The following is a 20,810-nucleotide window of genomic DNA, read 5'->3' as shown; positions in this document are numbered from 1 at the left end:
CTGTTTCTGCATTATGTGGGAGCTGGTGGACCCCAAGGTCATTCCCAGTGAGCATGTCTGCAGTAAGTGCTGGTTGCTTGAAGAGCTCCAGCTCAAAGTAGACGAGCTGAACTCCGAGCTTCAGACACTGAGACAAATCAGGGAAGGGGAGTGTTACCTGGATAATGTGTTACAACAGAAAGTCAAACCCCCTAAACTGACTAACTCTGAGGGTCAGGAACAAGAGGGGGTAGTTGGGGGGAGGAAGGAGGGGGGTGGGAGGAGCAAGGAGGGGAGACCCAAAAGCCTCAGCCCCTGAATCTGCACAGTTTCTTGCTCCCAGTGTGGACAAGAACAAGGACTGCAAGGTGGACAAGCAAACTGCCCACGGTACAGTGGTGCAGGGAGAGGTCAAAGCGGAAGAAGAGAAATGTAGTAGTAACTGGGGATAGTGTAGTTAGGGGCATAGACACCGTCCTTTGTGACAAGGATAAAGAATACCGAAGGGTGCGTTGCCTGCCTGGTGCTCGGGTCCAGGATGTCTCATCTGGGCTGCAGAGGAACCTGGAGTGGGAGGGTGAGAATCCGGTCATCGTGGTTCATGTAGGTGCCAACGACATAGACAAAATAGGAACTAAGGCTCTGCAGAGGGAGTATGATAATCTGGGAACCAGATTAGAAAGGAACCAGCAAGGTGGTTATCTCTGAATTACTACCTGAACCACACACAAATTGGCGCAGGGTAAATAGGATTAAGAAGGTGAATGCGTAGCTCAGGGATTGGTGTGGAAGGATTTGGTTTGAATTTATGGGGCATTGGCACCAGAGATGAGGTCCTTAATGCAATTACTGTCACTAGAGAGGTAGTGCTTGATAGGCTAACGGGACTGAAGGTAGACAAGTCCCCGGGAATGGATGGAACCCAGGGTTCTGAAAGAAATAGCACAGGTGATAGCAGATGCCTTAGTAATTATTTATCAAAATTCGCTGGACTCTGGGGAAGTGCCAGAAGATTGGAAAACGGCTAATGTTACGCCGCTGTTTAAAAAGGTAGCAGACAAAAGGCCGGGAATTATAGGCCGTTTAGCTTAACGTCCGTAGTTGGAAAAATGCTACAGTCCATCATCAAAGAAGAAATAGCAAGACACCTAGAAGAGAACGGTTTGATCAAGCAGACGCAGCACGGATTCGTGAAGGGGAAGTTGTGTTTGACGAATTTACTGGATTTCTATGAGGATGTGACTAGTGCGGTAGATAGAGGGGAACTGGTGGATGTGTTGTTTTTGGATTTCCAGAAGGCGTTCGATAAGGTGCCTCACAAAAGGTTGCTGCAAAAGGTTAGGTGCACGGAGTTGGGGATAAGGTGTTAGCGTGGACTGAGGATTGGTTATCTAACTGGAAGCAGAGAGTTGGAATCAATGGGTGCTTTTCTGGTTGGCAGTTGGTGACTAGTGGAGTGTCGCAGGGATCGGTGCTGGGGCCTCAACTGTTTACCATTTACATAGATGATCTGAAGGAGGGGGCTGAGTGTAGGGTAACAAAATTTGCTGATGACACGAAGATGAGTGGAAAAGCAAATTGCGTGGAAGGCGCGGAAAGTCTGCAGAGAGATCTGGATAGGCTGGCTGAGTAAGTGGGCAAGGACCTGGCAGATGGAGTATAATGTTAGCAAATGTGAGATTATCCACTTTGGTAGAAATAATAGTAGGAGGGATTATTATTTAAAGGGTGAAAAGCTGCAGCATGCTATGGTGCAGAGGGACCTGGGGGTCCTCGTGCACGAATCGCAAAAACCCAGTCTGCAGGTGCAGCAGGTGATCAAGAAGGTGAATGGAAGTTGGCCTTTATAGCGAGGGGGATAGAATATAAAAGCAGGGAGGTCTTGCTGCAACTGTACAGGGCGCTGGTGAGGCTGCAACTGGAGTACTGTGTGAAGTTTTGGTTCCCTTATTTGCAAAAGCATATATTGGCCTTAGAGGGAGTACAGAGAAGGTTCACCAGGCTGATACCGGAGATGAGGGAGTCAGCTTATGAAGAGAGATTGAATAGACTGGATCTGTACTTGTTAGAGTTTAGAAGGCTGAGGGGGGATCTCATAGAGACTTACAAGATAATGAAGGGGCTAGACAGGGTAGACGTAGAGAGATTCTTCCCGCTTAGAAAGGATAGCAGAACTAGATGGCACAGCCTCAAAATAAGGGGGAGGCAGTTTAGAACAGAGTTGAGAAGGAACTTCTTCACTCAAAGGTTGGTGAATCTCTGGAATTCTCTGCCCATTGAAATGGTGGAGGCTACCTCGCTGAAGATATTTAAATCACGGGTAGATAGATTTCTGATAGACAAGGGAATTAAGGGTTATGGGGAGAAAGCGGGAAAGTGGAACTGATCCACTTCAGATCAGCCATGATCTTATTGAATGGTGGGGCAGGCTCGAAGAGCTAGATGGCCTACTCCTGCTCCTATTTCTTATGTTCTTATTAGAACATCATATTTGAGGTGAAGCTCAGTAAATATATCACAAAAACATTCATTCACAGAATGTGGTCTTGCTGACTGGGCCAGCATTTAGTGCCCATTCATAACTGCCCTTGAACTGAAAGGCTTTCTGGGCCATTTAAAAGTCAAACATATTGCTGTGGATCTGGAGTCACATTCAGGATAGATCAGGTAAGGTTATCTAAAGGACATTAGTGAACCAGATCAGTTTTTACAACAATCAACATCATTAGAATTAGACTTTTAATTCCAGATTTTTATTCAATTCAAATTTATTATTTGAACCCAGATCCTCAAAGCATTACCCTGGATCTCCAATAATTAGTCCAGTGACAGTGCCAGCACATCCTCTATTACACCCTGTATAATATGTGGTTAATTACCTAGCAACCCACTATAAAGAAAAACACCCAACCATCTGCTGATGAAATTTGTGATTCCAGCCTAGAAAGTACAGTAACCAATCTTGTTGTAGGAATTTCTTGTGCATTTATATCAAAACCATTTTCTTCACAATTTTGCACAAACATTTATTTTAAATGAATAAATAGCATTGTCAAAGTAATAGATCTTGATAGTGCACTGAAGTTTTTGACAATAACATTGGCTGACAGAAATTTACATACATATACAATGGAACTGCCACTTAAGACACTGCTACTGGGAGATGATTTCTCATGTACAACCATAAGTACAAAGAACAAAGGTTCCTTTTTGTAACTTTACTGTAATTAAATCAACATGCTGAACATGACCAATGACTAGAGCTGTCCAACTGTAATCAAGGGCCACACACCTCACACCTTTTGTTGGCGTAAAGCTGATTTCGCTGACAAAACAATGCTGGTGAGATGGGGGGGATTCAAGGAACCAGACACTAACCTGATTTTTTGCCTCTCACCCAATGTCACTGACTTGCCACACCAATCAAGCATTGCGGCAAGCCGGTAAGATTGCACCCAGGATATAAATTTGTTGGAAGCAATATTAGAAGATTGAATTCTTTGAGGAGGTAACTAAGTGTGTGGACGAAGGTAGAGCAGTTGATGTTGTATACATGGATTTTAGTAAGGCGTTTGATAAGGTTCCACATGGTAGGCTCATGAAGAAGATAAGGATGTGTGGGATAGAAGGGAATTTGGCCACTTGGATAAGTAACTGGCTGTATCATAGAAGACAGAAGGTGGTGGTGGAAGGAAAATTTTCAGACTGGAGGCCAGTTACCAGCGGTGTACCATAGGGGTCAGTGCTGGGTCCTCTGCTATTTGTGATTTTTATCAATGACTTGGAAGAGGGGGCTGAAGGGTGGGTTAGCAAATTTGCTGATGACACCAGGATTGGTGGAGTAGTAGATGACGTGGAGGGCTCTTGCAGGCTGCAAAGAGACATTGATAGGATGCAGAGCTGGGCTGAAAAGTGGCAGATGGAGTTCAACCCTGATAATGCAAGGTGATTCATTTTGGTAGGACAAACTTGAATACAAATTACAGGGTCAACAGCAGGGTTCTAAGGAATGTGGAGGAACAGAGAGATCTTGGGGTTCATATCCACAGATCTCTGAAGGTTGCCACTCAAGTGGATAGAGCCGTGAAGAAGGCTTATAGTATGTTAGTGTTTATTAACAGGCGATTTGAGTTTAAGAGCCGTGGGGTTATGCTGCAACTATACCAGATGTTGGTGAGACCACATTTGGAATATTGTGCTCAGTTCTGGTCACCTCACTATAAGAAGGATGTGGAAGCATTGGAGAGAATGCAGAGGAGATTTACCAGGATGCTGCCTGGTTTGGAGGGTAGGTCTTATGAGGAAAGGTTGAGGGAGCTGGGGCTTTTCTCTTGGGAGCAGAGGAGGATAAGAGGCGACTTAATAGAGGTTTATAAGATGATGAGAGGGATTGATAGAGTGGATGTGCAGAGACTATTTCCTCGGGTGGATGTAGCTGTTACTAGGGGGCATAAATATAAGGTTCATGGTGGGAGAAATAGGAAGAATGTCTGAGGTAGATTCTTCACCCAGAGAGTAGTTGGGGTGTGGAACAGACTGCCTGCTGTGATAGTGGAGTCGGACACTTTAGGTACATTTAAGCAGTTATTGGATAGGCACATGGAGCACACCAGAATTATAAGAAGTGGGATAGCTTGATCTTGGGATTGGGCATAGCTCGGCACATCATTGAGAGCCAAAGGGCCTGTACTGTGTTGCAGTATTCTACGTTCTCTGTTCAATGCAGAGAAAGTTCACTTGAATCATACCTGGAATGGATCAGTGTGTGGTGGAGTCGGGGAGAGGGAGTGGGGTAGATGGTGGTGATGGTGGGTAGTTATCTTACAAGGAAAGTTTGGACAGGTTGGGCCTGTACCTGTTGGAATTTTGGAGATTAAAAGGTGATCTGATTGGAATATAAGATCCGAAGGGAACTTGGCAGGGTGGGTACTGAAAGGATGTTTCCCCTTGTGCAACAGGCTCAAACAAGGGGACAGAATTCAAGGATAAGGGAACTCTCATTCATGATGGAAATGAGAAGATTTTTCTTCCCCTCCGAGATTCACGAATCTTTGTAACTCTCTTCTCCTGAGAGTGGTGGAAGCAGTGTCAATGAATAGTAAATGGTGAAGCAGACATGATGGGCTGAAGGGCCTACCCCTGCTACTATTTCTTATGTTCTGGTGAATCTGTCAACAGTGAGAAGGAAAAGGCTCTGATTTACACTGGGCAAGTAGACCTTGAGTCTGTTAATGCTAGCTAATTATTTTTTGAAACGTGTCTGAAAATGTTGCTTGTTTTCTGGTTTGATTCCTGACAATATATCAACAAAAATTCCTTGGAAGTTCTCCCGATCGGTCACTAAGTTGGATATAAGGTCGGTGGAAACATTTCTTACGGTTTATCAACCAGTCCCTGTTGATTCTTCACCAAAGTTACAGAATCCCCAGTGCTTGTTTTCCTTAGATAAATATTACATTGTATAAATAAACATACAGATTTCAATCAGGTGACTCTACCTTTCTAATAGAACGCATTATTCAGCCAGCATAAATTGTACAAAATATTTTCTGGGTAAAACATAAGAAATACATGTCATTAGAAACTAATGGCCATTAAGAAGTTTTGGTATTTTCCCATGTCACAGCAAATGTTAGGTAGTCGCAGTATGAACAGATCTTATTTAAAGGGTAGGAAAAATAAACAACGGGATAGTCTCTGCTTCTTCTGTGTGTCCACCCTCTTCCCTCCAACTTCTCCCACCCATCTTGCTGTCTTTCCTTTCTCCCCTTCTTCCTTTCACTTGCATTTCCCCCCCTCCCTATCCCCGCTGCCTCCTTCTTCAGTGCCTTCAAATAGTTATCTCCCCATTCACCCACTAATCCTGCTTTACTTGAATACTCATCTTGCTCTTGGCTCCTGTGTGTATGCAAATGGAAATGAGCGAGCATATTAGAAGGTAATTTTACACCTGGGATTTGGTTGCATAGTCAGACTTGAATTGAAATAAAGCCAGAAGATATGGACTATTAGTCAGTCAGAACCTGAAAGAAATATTTCAGATGACATATTGCATCAAAACAGACTTTCATCAGCCCCTAGATTCAAACAGTTTGAAGGAAAGACACCAACTGAAAGATGACTTTGTCTTTCTCCATGGCAGCTCATTATCTTTGTTTACTTGCTGCAGTTCCTGCAGTCAAATGTTTAACTGTACATCTTTTTAAATTCTGATTTATTATGATATTTATCTTTTTCTCTCATCCATCCAATTAGAATGTAAGGTCCAAGTAATTGGGTTCATCTAATCTGTTTGATTCAATTATACATCCTCCGTGATGATTTTTGTTAATGCTACAAGTTACTTTACATTATATCCTATATGGTGATTTTATAAATTTCAATCAGCTAACTAATAAAATCTTGGTCATTCATTTATAAATTACCCAATGTACTATTAGTAAATAGATGGAAGCAAAAACCAGGCCTTTGCTTGTCTTGTATATGAGGAAAAGGGGCTTTCTGGAGCTTCTCAACAAAATATCCTTGCAAGATTGGTTCTAAGCAGATGGGGAAAATTTCTTGCCTTTATCCTAAAGATATGTGTATTGGGCATATTTGTCTTTTTTTTATTTATTAGTGTTGCAACTAGGCTTACATTAACACTGCAATGAAGTTACTATGAAAATCCCCTAGTTGCCACACTCCTGCGGCTGTCCATGTACACTGAGGGAGAATTTACCACGGCCTGCTCATCTAACCAGCATGTCTTTTGAACTGTAGGAAGAATCCAGGGCAACCGGAAGACAGCCACACAGACGTGGGAAATACATGCAGACTCTGCATAGACAGTGACTCAAGCCAGGAATTGAATCTGGGTCTCAGGTGCTGTGAGGCAGCAGTGTGTCACTGTGCTGCCCATAAGCGATGATGCTTGCTGCTAACCCGAGAGAAAGTTGCCCACAAAGAGCTTTCCCGATATTATTTTCAATCTGGTGCCAAATCAAGGAGATCTTCAGCAATGGTGATGTTATCAAACAGGATCTGAAATTATAGAAACCCTACAGTGCAGAAGGAGGCCATTTGGCCCATCAAGTTTGCACCGATAACAATCCCACTCACGCCCTTTCCCTGTAAACCCACATATTTACTTTGCTAATTCCTCTAACCTACGCATCCCAGGACACTAAGGGGCAATTTAGCACAGCCAATCCACCTAACCCGCACATCTTTGGACCATGGGCGGAAACCGGGGCACTTGATGGAAACCCACGAAGACACAGGGAGAATGTGCAGACAGTGACCAAAGCTGGGAATTGAATCCAGGCCTCTGGTGCTGTGAGGCAGCAGTACTAGCCACTATACCACCGTGCCGCCTAGTAGCCAATTCCATTGAAGAATTCTTAGAGGCAACAAACCACATGTCCGTTGACTCACAACAGCACTTCACTTTCAATTGCATTTTAAGGAAATTACTGGGATTATTACTTGTACCAAAAATATTTATTTTTAAATCAGAAAGGAGAAGTTTAACATTCCACAAAATCCAGGGCGGGATTCTCTGGTCTGATCCATGGTGGGAACTTTTGCAAGCAAGAATGAAAAATTTGGCCTTCCAGCCAAAACTCCATTCACTCACAACAGCACTGGAAAATCCCAGCCTCCAACAAGGGTAGATGCTTCCAGCCATAAAATTAATTGATTAGGGTCAGAAAGGCTTTTTTGCAGTGGTAACTAATAACTTAGGTTAGCCTAGTTGGATGGACAACTAATTCAAAATGCAGAGTGACACCAACGGTGTAGGTTCAATTCCCACACTGGCTGAGTTTATTCATGAAGGTCCGCCTTCTCAACCTGGCCCCTCACCTGAGGTGTCGTGACTCTCAGGTTAAATCACCAGCAATCAGCTTTCTCTCAAAAAGGAAGAGGGCCGATAGTCATCTGGAATCCATTGGTATCTTTAAAGTCAGCCAAAAGCTCATACATACACAAAGTTTTCAAATGGCCCCTCATAACCAGCATGACCTCCTCCCCTGGCCAGCTGTCACAAGCCATGCATTTTTATCCTTTGATCAAGCCAATGTCATTACTTCTTTATTGTTTACATTTGACAACATTTCATTTTGCATCAACTTAGTACACCATTAAAAATCCAGTTACACTTCTTTCAACAATGTGCAACTTTTTACAGGTGTTTGCAGTGATATTGATGGAGTAAGAGTGCAACTTCTCACCAATTCAATTATTTCTACCTCATTATAGTAAGCGGGGGGGAGCTTTAACAACTCATCCCCTGTACAATCACCTCAGCAACTTCTGGATTATGATGTTTAGCTGCACATGTATGGACTCTGAAAATTTGGTCAATTTCAGAATAGTAGTTCTAACCATTTTGCTGTTAATGCTACCACAAAGTCCAAATGCATATTGCTGAATTTCTAATATCTCATGTCAAATGGCTGGAAACTTTATTCCTTGCACATGACTATTGTTCGTTTATTACATAGGCTAAAAATGTAATTTTTACATTTACACCGTTTAAGGTAGTTTGTTCAATGGTGGCTGCAAAATCCTGTAAAAATCTATAGTTATGTGCTTAAACAAATGCACCTACTTTGCTTTGTTTACTCATTGTCCTTCAAAGTAATAGGCTGATTTCTTTCAAAAAAATTCCAGGTTTACATATTAATAACTGCATTGTGAAATGATAATGAGGACACACATTCATTTATCTATTCAACCTCAACTGTGCACATCCTGGTATTAAATTGCATTCAAAGTTCTAGAGGTTTCTGTATTAAATTTATACTATTGCAAATAATTAAATTTGACTAAATTAACAAAGATAAAATAAAATGAAAAATATATCTTTGATAAATATATTTGATATATCCATTATGTATTTTTAATAAAACTGAATAATTTATTTTCACACTTTGCAACAATATGTTACTGTATTATTTAGAATACTCACTGTCAACATTGCAAACATGCATTGAGACACATTGAACGCATGCCGCCAGTTGTGGTAAAGAACCATCCTATAGTTCTTCCGGACAGTCAGCAACCATCTGCACAAAGTCTGTAAAATACATCTTGTTAATTCAGCATATGGAATAACAACTTGCATTTATACCACAGCTTTAATGTAGTAAAACATTCAAGGCTCTTTACGGAGGAGAAGTGGATTGTAGGCACTCATAGCAGGATTAGTTATGCTGGTTGAATGTATGGTCAAAAGGTTAGGCTTTGAGGAAGCTTTTAAAGACATGGTCAGAAGCAGAATGGCAAAGAGGTTTAGAAAGCGAGGTTGAGTTTCACAGAACTAGACTGAGATTTATGTAACTAATTAAGAAACAATGGGGTTGCATAGGTAAAAGGATAACAAGGCAAAACCAGTGACATTGGCTAGGGTTATGCTGAATGTGAGAGACTATTTTAAAGCTTTGACATACGAGGTTTTGGCTGCCTTTAAAGGCACTGATGGATTCTATATCACTGGGTTTGTTTGCACAGTGTCTTGGGAAATCAGAATTTGAGGGCCTGCTACTATTCAAAGTACTAATGGATTCTGCCCTGCAGGGTTTGTTGGTACAGATGTCCTGGGGAAATGGGTGTTTGATGAATGTTACAGATTTCTGAAGCTTTTGAAACTGCCTCCACAAGTGAATTTTTAAAAAGACTTATGAACATTTCAATATTATAGGGCTTTTAAGTTCTGCTTATAAAGTGGATACTTAATGAATGCGTTGGTAAGGGTGAAGAGAGCTTTTTTTTATACATTTGTGGGACATTGGCTTCACTGACTAGCCAGTATTTATTGCCATCCCTACTTCCGAGGGCAGTTGAGAGTCAACCACATTGCTGTGACTCTGGAGTCACATGTCGACCAAACCAGGTAAGGACAACAGATTTCCTTCCCTAAAGGAAATTAGTGAACCAGATGGGTTTTTCTGACAATCAACAATGGCTTCACGGTCATCAGTAGATACTTAATTGCAGACTTTTTTTTACTGAATTCAAATTTCACCATCTGCTGTGGTGGGATTTGACCTGGGTCCCCAGAACATTAGTTGAGTGTCTGGATTAATAGTTTAGCAATATATCACATCCCCAACCTTCCCCTCCCCTTGAAGAAAATGGAAAGATAAAGAGGGTTGAAAGGGTGTTTGAGGGGAGTTTGAAGGGGTTGGGAGTCTGGGTATGGGGTATTAAGGGATGAGGGCGAAAAGGGTTTTGCATTAACTGGGTCAAAGTTTGTGTGAATGGAGGCAGACTTTTTAACTTGGCTACCTTGCCAACCATCCACTTCTGTCTCTGGCAGCAGACCCGAACCCAGGCCACACCACTTTCCAGCAAATGAAAATCCTGCCTGTTGGCACTGCAGCAATGAATCGTGACTTAGACAAAAGTCACACATCCATGATGAAAATCTGGGCCCACCTTGTATTATGTTAAACTCCAGAGAATATTGATGCAAGTCACTCGGACTCTCATCACAGCAACAGCACACAGTCGGTGACAATTTGTCTCTCATTTTGGTTGCCAATGGCACATTCAACAAACATGCAGAGGGATGTTAGATCAGCAACAATACTTAGAACAGAGGGATTGAGGCAGTACGAGGTTTGGAAGATGGTAATATGAGCAAAAAGAGGAGAAAGGCCCACATGGAACCTGATGAAGATGGCCACTCCACTTACTACCCATTGATCAGTTTTCTCTCAGGCTCAAGTGTCAGTAAGCTCACCCAAGATCAGGTCTTTCATATTTTACATCAGTTTTAAAAACAAATGTCTGAATAATACACAGAAGTGATACATAAATTATTCTACTTGTATTTGGATGAATTACCTCATAATCAATTTTAAATTTCTGCACCATTCCAAGCTCCATAAACATTCTGAGAGCTGCAGTGATCATAGCATCCTTGTCAAGAGAGAAGTCATTGAAATGGAATTCATCAATATTGAGTTCAGTAACAAGTGGGATGTTTGCTGCCTGCAAATGGAAAGAATTCTCAGGCTTTTAATAATTCAAAATTGAGGTTTCACTTTAACTTTTCACCTGTTCCTCACTGCAAAATAATAACATTGAGATAAGGAGAGAGAGTTCTTTGAAAGCTCCACAAAATGAAATTTCCAATGTTTTTGCTATAGCTACAACGAGGGGAGATGTTTTAAAAGCAATCTTCAGTGATAGCAGTACATCAAATTACAAGTCACGGACCTTTTCAAAGAAATTATGCTTTGGGGTTCACCTAACACTCTTAAGTAAAATTTTAGCCCATTTCATTTTTTTTCTTGGTGGTACAGAAGTTGATTGGTGTTGAAAAGAAGGACATGTTGCCAATGCTTCACCTTGAGCTCATTGGACAAATGCAAGGATATCAAATTTCAAATGATCATAACAATTTATACCACAGGAGGAACGGGCACTGATTGTTTGACAAGTAGGCACTGATTGACCACAACATTGTCATGGAGAAAGCCCTGAGGAACTATAGGATCTTCAAGCTCCTGGTTAATTCAATAAAAATGCAAAGTTTGAACATACTCTTCTTGTTTGTTAAGAAAAGGTCCTTGGGTATGAATATATGTTCTTTCTAGCAAGTGTAAGTGAACTATGTTATGAGCTTAGTGGATTATGTTAAATTGGCTGTTAGTGTAACTATTAGCACTCTCAGAATTGTTCAACAAGTGCTGGCCAATTGTGGAATCACATGTAACGGCTGATGCTTTTTTTTGATTTATTAAGCATGAATTGGTTGAGTACAGTCTGTACGCTAGCCATTACAAACAAACAAAGATAGTTTTGCAAGATGTGACACACATTTATATGCAGGGATTGGTTCTCTGCAAACAAATATATTCACACCTTGAGGACATTTTGTATTACTCCGGAACTTGGGAGTGTATAGTTCCCATTGCTTTCTCCATGGTAACACCTTAGCTAGTGTCAACTCAGCACCCTTTCTCCTGTTGGTTTGACCATTTGAAATTTGGCATTCTTGTATTATCCTGATGAATTCAAGATGAAAAGCTTCAGCAACATTGCTCTTTTCAGCAATATTTTATAGTTGACATTTTACCATCCCAATTCTGTTCTTCAAACTCTGTTAAAAATTAGTACTATTCTGGATTTATACAATGGAAAAATAATCTATTTTCTAATGTTGAATATGTGCCTCTCTTAAGCATTGCAGATGGGTAGCTCTCATTTTTCAACACATTTCAGAATGCAAACAGTATTTCACTGTGATTTTCATAAATCTTAACAATTGTTTGTCAGTTGTGTATGTTGAATCCATTGCCCATACACAACTATCTAAACATTAAGTTATATAATTGTATGAGAGAAGCACCAATATATTTTATTTATCTCAAGAAGGTTAAAGTAAACACTTGTAATGTATTAATTTTGCTATTCTGTTTCAACCATCACTGTTCTGCAAATTAGCTTCCATTGCTGGCTCTCAAATCCCTCTTCACTTTCATTTAACAGAGTTGAAATTTCTTGTGGGAATTAGCAAATAAGCAGCCTATTTTACACGCTGCCCAATTTCTACTCAATAAAGAAGAGAATGGAGTAGAGCATCAAACAATCAATCAATTACATAAGAACATAAGAAATAGGAGCAGGAGTAGGCCATCTAGCCCTTTGAGCCTGCCCCCCCATTCAATAAGATCATGGCTGATCTGTTGTGGCTCAGTTCCACATTCCCACCCTCTCCCCATAACCCTTAATCCCCTCGCTTATCAAAAACCCATCAACCTGCGTCTTAAAAATATTTAGCGAGGCAGCCTCCACCACTTCAACGGGCAAAGAATTCCATAGATTCACCACCCTTTGAGTGAAGAAGTTCCTCCTCAACTCCGTTCTAAACCGCCCCCCCTTTATCTTGAGGCTGTGCCCCCTAGTCCTACTGTCCTTCCTGAGCAGGAAGAGTCTCTCCACCTCTATCCTATCCATCCCATTCATATTGTATGTTTTGCAACAACTACTTGCATTTATCTATATAATGCCTTCAATGTTGTACCACATACAACATTAATTCATCGCATATTAATTTGTGTAACTGTGTGCAAAATGTTGGGCATTAACTGCAGATTGTCTTGAGCCATCTACAAGTAAAGTATAAAATTGTGATTGCTAGGTTGGGAGGTATATGCTTCTCATTTGCAATTCTGTAAATAAATATGAAAGTTTGTAAAGATTGGCTCTAGTTCTATCCTTCAATAACAGGGTTTCTGGAATGTAACATGCACTACAAACCAAGATGAATTTCAACCCCAACATGGATTTTATCCCTTTGGGGCTGCTCCAGTGTTCCTCACCATGACACCAACCAAGAACACATGCATTATTAAAAAAACCTTGCATTTATATTACGCCAAGACCTTTGGAGGTCCCAAGTGCTTTATAGCCGATTAGATAGTTTTGAAGTGCAGTCATTGTTGTAATTTAGGAAATACAGCAAGCTCCCATGAAGAGTAATGTGATAATGGTAGGATAATAATATTTTGTGGTGTTGTTTAAGGAACAACTATAGGTAGGACTTAGGATGACTCCCCTACTCTTCTTCAAATAGTGCCATGGGGTATTTACATTCACTTGAGAATGCAGATGGGGTCTCAGTTTAACATCTCATGTAACACTCCAGTAATGCCTCAGTACAGTACAGCACTGGAATGGGAGCCTTGATATTTATGCTCAGGTCCGAAATGGGATGTGAAACCACAACCTTGTGATTCACAGGCAAGTGTGCTACCAATTGAATCACTACTAATGTGACAGTATTGGTGCTATCATCAATAGTGTTCTATGATTGGCTAACAGATAGTACCATCTAAATAATGCCAGGTAAATATTTTATCTGTGATACACTGTCTAATAAACTAATCTCATCCAAATTAATTGGGTGGCCTAAAAAATTTGAATTTAGTTTGCAAATATAACTGATTAAATGTTGGAGGTTCTGGGATTGAGATTTTAAAAGTTAATCTGTCATCTGAACTACCTGTATAGGGTGCAGCTGAGCTGCAGCTATCTGTGGAAACTGCGAAATGGAGCAAGGTAAAGACCTTCGACCAGTCTTGGTGGGAAATCTGCTAAGCTCCTGCTTCTTGTCTGCAAACTAGATTTGCTTCTTCACCAGTTTATGCGATGCGACATTGCTGAAGATGACCAGGGTGTGCTCCTTGGGCGCTGCAGTCTTGTTCAGCGCGATTTCTCCATATCAGCCCTGGTCCTCTCGTGTTTGAACCCTGATTCTTGACAGCAGTCAAATTATTTATTCTTTGCCAGTGCTCCTGTGCCATCTTTGCTCCTTTGACGCAACTGGGCCACAGGTTGCAGGTTGGTGACTTGTAGCACATTGCTTCCAGTGCATAAGACATGCAGATAAAGTAGCACGTCTGAAAAGGGGCTACCTTTCATGAATATAATGAATATGTATCAGAACTTAATGAGTGCTGCATGACAACAATAAGGCAATCAGTATTAATTTGCATACAGTTCCCGATGGCGACCAAGTTAACACAACTTGTAGCATTTTATACTATACCTTTTACATCATTTGTATGACACCCACCAGTGTCAGAACATGCTTTTTCCAAAGTTTGATAGTTGGCATTTGCCAGTTCACCGGGATATGAACAAGAACATTGCATTATGATAGTACAGTACTGTAATATTCCAATACATCACATTCTTAGGTTCAAAAAGAACTCTGCCTCCAGTGCAATATTAGCAAGTAATACTTCAGACTCACTAAAAGGACTGGAGCAGTATATTAAGTAGTTTTGTGAGGAGTTAAGTGCATTCATACTCTTCTGAGGGAAAGACAAAGGGAAATAAAAAATCTGCAGCCGCATGTAATAGTTTCCTTATATGTCTTAATGGGCCCCATTTGCATTCAAATTCACCTTGAAATAGAGCAGTCAAATGAACATCATTTCCTTGATGTACTAGTTCAGAAATGTGCCTGGAAATTCAATAGCACAGTCTACCGCAAGCCTATAATATATAATAATATATCTATCACAGGGCAATATACACGTTAGAATTGTCATAGTTCTACACGGGATAAGATTAGTCTTATTGACAACCTTGCAAATAGAGCTTGAGCCATTTTCTTGCCATGCAGCTTGATGCTGAAATACATCTCATCAAAAACATCTTGTGGCTAATGGCTACCTTGATCAAATAATTTTGCTCTGTATATCACTTTTGGCCCTGAGAAGTACTCAGTGTTACGAAGGGGAAGTTGATCTTCTTTCTGAGAACCAACACTCAACCATTCAAAGAGAAGAACCGCCCTTCATAATATGTTAAAAAGTTTGTGAGAAGGGGGATTATCTGCACTTCAATAGCTTTTCGTGGTCAAATCAAAATAACTACCTGATACTCTGTTTGTAAAGCAACAACCACTTTATTTTTCTAACTAACAATAAACTGGTTAAATAAACTATCAACAAACTGAATAAAATATGGTTCTAATGGAATGCTGTTTAGGTAATTATAATTCCCACCTATTAACAAAGAAAATAGAATTTTTAGCCACGCTCAAAATGCAATCGGGTTTGTTGCCTTCTGCGACCTTCTTTCTTCTTTGCTGATTTCTTCTGTTTTCACTATATTTTTTATGACAGAGGTGAGGCTTCCTTTTAAGACATAAATGCTGCTATACTGGCAGAGACAGTTACTGTCTGTGTGTGTGTCTCTCTCTCTCTAGTTGCTGTGATCTGTGGCAACTGCTGGCAGGTGGTCTCCGTGCAGTACTTTGGAGCTAGGAGCTGGTTTTACACCCCTGATGACATACCAAACTTCGTACAATAGAATTGGTTTACACGTTATCAAAACATCAAATTTAAATCCGATAGGCTGTTGCTTTTCAAATGTCTATTTTAAATTGATTCAAAAACATGTTCTGATTCAAATACCTAAAGCCTGTTATCAAAGCAGCCTATTACTTTTTGTCTCTGCACCTGCATGCACCTGCTTCTCTTTTTTTAAAACTCTAAGTACAGAAAAAACAAAACCACGTTTTAAATGGACAATTTTACAACTCTTAGCATTTTTACAATTTTTAAAATAATTTTACAAACATTAACTTCATAATGCGAGTCTACCTCAGGTTACCCTGGAAGAACAAGGTCTCTCAAATGTTTGAGCAATGGGGAAGCTGGCTGTTTCATGCTGGCACTTTGCAATAGCAACATAAGTGCTAAATGCCACCATCAAAACACTGCAATCAAGGCAAAAAGACATTTTGCCTATTACACAATTACATAAATGAGATATATGAATTTCAGTGCCAGTGTGATGCTGAATAGGTAAGTCATACATTCCAAAGATTGGCAAATTGTATCAAGAAGAATGTCCCAGCCATTGTTTGCAATGGACAAGGTACAGATCGCAAGCAATCAGCCCGTGTTTGCATAACTCAAAACAGCGTCCAACATTAGATACGATTCCACAATTGGACATTTGCTAAATAATCCTCAGTGTACTACGAATTATGCTGACAACAAATTTAAAATTGTCAGTCGAGCTTGTAGTGCATGTACAGGAAGCTACACATATTAATGCAGACCCTGTTCTTTGCAGACAGAAAGAACATGTACACATATTGTTCTTATTTCAGCAAAACAAAATAAATGACAGCCATTCACTGACTTATTCCTCAAGACAATGCCTTAACCAATCAAGGTCAAGCTGCTTGGTTTAAATTTCAAACAATGCCTTGCATTTAGCTGTCAATCACTATTAACTGGTGCTTTCTCCATGGCAACGCCTCTACTAATCAGAGTCCACTTGCCAACCAATCAGTATGCTCTTCTCATATCTTTCTTAGTGGGGGCCGGCAAGAGGGTGTAAAAGCTTGAAAACAAGACTGGAAGTGACTGTGAGTTACCCAAGTGGAGTCCCGTGAGAGGTTTGGCTGCAAGCGAAGACCAGAGGATTCAGGAATGGGCTGTGTCTCCCTTCATGGAACCTGAAGGCACTCTGAGTCAAGGGAGGATGATTGCAATGTAATTGAAACCCACACTTAGACAGTGGTGTGAGGACAAAGGGGAGAAGCTACCCGGCAGTCCAGAACCAATTATCAAGGCTGTTTGTATGTAATGGTAGATCTCAATGGGTCATGGAAAGCTGCTCAACTCTGCACTTCTAACCTGGGAGAAACAAGGTTGCCCTGTAGGAATGTGTTGGGCATGCTAATTGAGGGCTTTGCATGATTCAGCTGTTCCTCGTCTGCCATTAGGGGAAGAAACCTGGCTGAAAAGGTACCCTGGACTCCCATACTGGTGATATTGTTAATAAATGCTATGCAGCCAAACAGCACAGCCATTTAGTGGAGGTATTTTTAACCCTTTGCAAGCATTTTTTTTTATTCATTCATGGGACATGGGGGTCACTGGCTGGGCCAGCATTTATTGCCCATTCCTTGTTGCTCGAGTACAGTTGAGAGTCAACCACATTGCTGTAGATCTGGAGTCATACATAGTCCAGACCAGGTAAGGACAACAGCTTTCCTTCTCTAAAGGGCATTAATGAACCAGAAGGGTTTTCACAGCAATCTATCATTGGGAGACATGGTCATCAATGGATTCTTAATTCCAGATATTTTGAATTTAATTCAAATTGCGCCATCTGCCACGGTAGGATTCAAACCCAGGTCTCCAGAACTTTAACTGAGTTTCCAGATTAGTAGTCTGGTGATAATACCTAGTGATAATACCACTAGGTCATCACCTCCCCATAGTGGTACCAAATGCATGCATTCCACCAGCCCCCAAGCTCCCCCAAAGAAACTTGTCTTCATGTTAGCATTCAGTCGAGTGGATACACGTGACCAGTGTTTGCATCCTGATGAGGGATGTCGCTGATGCACCTCATCATGACCTCGATAGGGAGCACGATGATGTGCCTTTCATAGAGGTGCATATCAGTGTTAGCTGTGTGATGTTGCAGCCTTTCTGGGAATGTCAGCTCAATGCTTGGGACAGCTACATCTTGGGATGCTCTCAAATCCCAGCTATCTTTGAGGGATGCAGCAGCTGGAGGGATGGTTCCTCGAGGGCAATGGGTATTCATTCAGGAAATGGCTGATGACATCAGTGTGGAGGCACAAACACCTGCTAAGATTCATTCCAACGAGGCTCATGCTGCACACATGTGCTGGTCAAGCAAGTGGCCTGCTGAAGATGCAGTTCAGGAACTTGGACTGGTTACGGGGGACCCTATAATATCGCCGCCATAGGGTGTGCCACATTATTGTAGTCTGCTGTGCTCTCCACACCTTGCCACTGCAGACGGGAGACTACCTGCACCTGGAGGAGATGGAGGAATGCCACATCTCCTCAGATGTTGAGGAGGGCAGTAAGGGTAATCACACAGAGGATGAGACAGTAGAAACCTGGTCAGGGCTTGACTGGACCAACGGATTAGGGATGGCCTCATAGTGTCTCACTCTGGGTGTAACTAGAACAACTAGAGTACAAACAGCTCTCCCACCATGGGGACTAACATACTGGTGCCAGAGTATGCTCCTATACTGTTGCTAAACATCATGGGCAGGACACTTAAGCCATTGATATTTGGCCAGACTCTGCGAGAGAATGATGATGATTTGTATTGAGGATGAGCGATGCTCCTCTCATTCTCAGCGATATGACTGACAGAGCACTTCATGTGTCCTGCCATTGAATGGACTTAGAGGGCTCAGAAATGTGGGATGCGCAGCGTCAGCTAGTACAGGCCCCACCCATGTCAGGGGTCCTGGTGTTCACATCCATCTTACAGCTGATGTCGGCAGCCTGGCAGCACCTCAAAATCTCTTGACCTCGTGATCACCAGACAACACTGTTAGACATGAGAGGGGTGCGCTTTGATGGAGAGGGGTAGGGATGGAGGAGTTTGGGCATGCCAGCAGCAGCGCCTCTTTACTGAGCTGTTGGTGTGAGGGGGATGTAACACTGCCATTCTCACACACCACATGGATGAGGCACTGGGTGAACACGGTGGTTACCCAAGTTCGGCGGCATTAACAGAAAGAATGCAGGCTCTATGGATGAACAAATTGAATTTTAATGCCTAACATTCAATATAATGGTGACCTACCTACACTAGTGCCTATGCTCACCCGTGCCCATTAAGTGCCTTCGGTTTTTTACTCTTTCACTCCCTCATATTATGTCCAGGTATATCGTCAGGATCCACAGCTGAGGTTGAGGCAGCCTGCTGACTTCCATGCCCTGAGTTGACCTTGGCAGGTATCCCCTAGGGGGCTGGGAACTGGAAGGTCCAGGTCTGTTTTCGGGCAGCACAGATGTTTGACTGCTGTCCTCTTCCATGTCTGGGGCTGGATGTGTGTTGCTCCTAAGGAGGGGGATATCAGATTGACAGGAGATGCATAGGGAACCCTGGGTGGAGACCCCAGGGCTATACTCCTGCTGATCCCTTTCCCTTTGCTGTGGCTGTATAGGGCATTGGTGAGGCCGCAGCTGGAGTACTGTGTGCAGTTTTGGGCGCCGTACTTACGCAAGGATATTTTGGCCTTGGAGGGAGTGCAGAGGAGGTTTACTAGGCTGATACCGGAGTTGAGGGGGTTGAGCTATGAGGAGAGGCTGAATAAACTAGGCTTGTACTCGTTACAGTTTAGAAGAATGAGGGGAGATCTCATTGAGACATATAAGATGATGAATGGGATGGATAGGATAGAGGTGGAGAGACTCTTCCCGCTCAGAAAGGACAGTAGGACTAGGGGGCACAGCCTCAAGATAAAGGGGGGGCGGTTTAGAACGGAGTTGAGGAGGAACTTCTTCACTCAAAGGGTGGTGAATCTCTGGAATTCTCTGCCCGTTGAGGTGGTGGAGGCTGCCTCGCTAAATATTTTTAAGACGCGGGTTGATGGGTTTTTGATAAGCGAGGGGATTAAGGGTTATGGGGAGAGGGCAGGAATGTGGAACTGAGCCACGACAGATCAGCCATGATCTTATTGAATGGCGGGGCAGGCTCGAAGGGCTAGATGGCCTACTCCTGCTCCTATTTCTTATGTTCTTATGTTCTTTGGGTTCCCAGTGGCTTCTGTGCTCCTCCATGGGATACAGAAGCAGTTGGAGTGAGATCCAGAAGTTCCACCATCCTTTGGCATAGACATTCATAGATTCCCAACAGTGCCTGCACCATGCAGCTTACGCACAATCTCCTTGGACAAAAGGAGATGGGACTTTTCAAGCTGGCCTTGCAATCATAAGAGGGACGCTGTCATCGCTTACTCTTGCTCATGACTCTGTCTTTGTAGATCCAGCAGCTGAGGGACGACTGGACACAGGGGCACATGATCGGCCAGTGGCTCAACAGAGTCCTGGCCTCCAGCATCTCTCTTGTCTGCCGGTTCCCTGGGACATCCCTGCCTCTGCTTGCTGTGGATCTTGCTTACCAGTGAGTGACCTGGAAGCCTGTCTACTTAGTGATCCCACCAAGGTGTGAGTATCTGCGTTGGTGCCAGGTGTGGGTGAGAGTTATGATGCCTCTTCCATGGTGAGGTTGGAGAAGTCCCATTCTGAATTGCTGGAGTCTGGTGTATCCAGGGGAAGCGAGGATGGTCTGATCTGTTCGCTGCTTTGCCTGCAAAAGAATGGAGATAGCATCAGTGCATTACAGGGGATATGGAGGAAATATTGATTATTCACTTGGGGGCTTGAGAAATTACAACATGTTTTGAGGATTCTCGGGTTTGTCTGCTGCTCCCACTTCACTACCAATGCAGGCATAGTCTGCCTTCTCCCTGACCAGCTTGAGGGTTCTCTCCATGAAAGGCATGAGGGTTCTGAACTTGGGCT

The 20,810-nt window shown here is 42.2% G+C and overlaps 1 protein-coding gene across 2 annotated transcripts in view; it reads right to left on the bottom strand.

Annotated features, from left to right (window-relative positions):
• Positions 1-20,810, bottom strand: part of pde11a (phosphodiesterase 11a) — a 355,582-nt gene that overhangs the window by 106,092 nt on the left and 228,680 nt on the right. For both annotated transcript variants that reach the window (XM_080198223.1, XM_080198224.1), the window contains 2 exons: positions 10,813-10,959; positions 8,933-9,040 (listed from right to left, as the gene is read on the bottom strand). In XM_080198223.1, coding sequence (XP_080054349.1) covers positions 8,933-9,040; positions 10,813-10,959 — 255 coding nt within the window. The remainder of the gene's footprint in view (positions 1-8,932; positions 9,041-10,812; positions 10,960-20,810) is intronic.

This window comes from Carcharhinus amblyrhynchos, chromosome 11 (genome assembly GCF_965287045.1).
Source record: "Carcharhinus amblyrhynchos chromosome 11, sCarAmb.v2.hapA, whole genome shotgun sequence".
NCBI classification, from domain to species: domain Eukaryota; kingdom Metazoa; phylum Chordata; class Chondrichthyes; order Carcharhiniformes; family Carcharhinidae; genus Carcharhinus; species Carcharhinus amblyrhynchos.
This window is presented reverse-complemented; position numbering and strand designations above follow the sequence as displayed.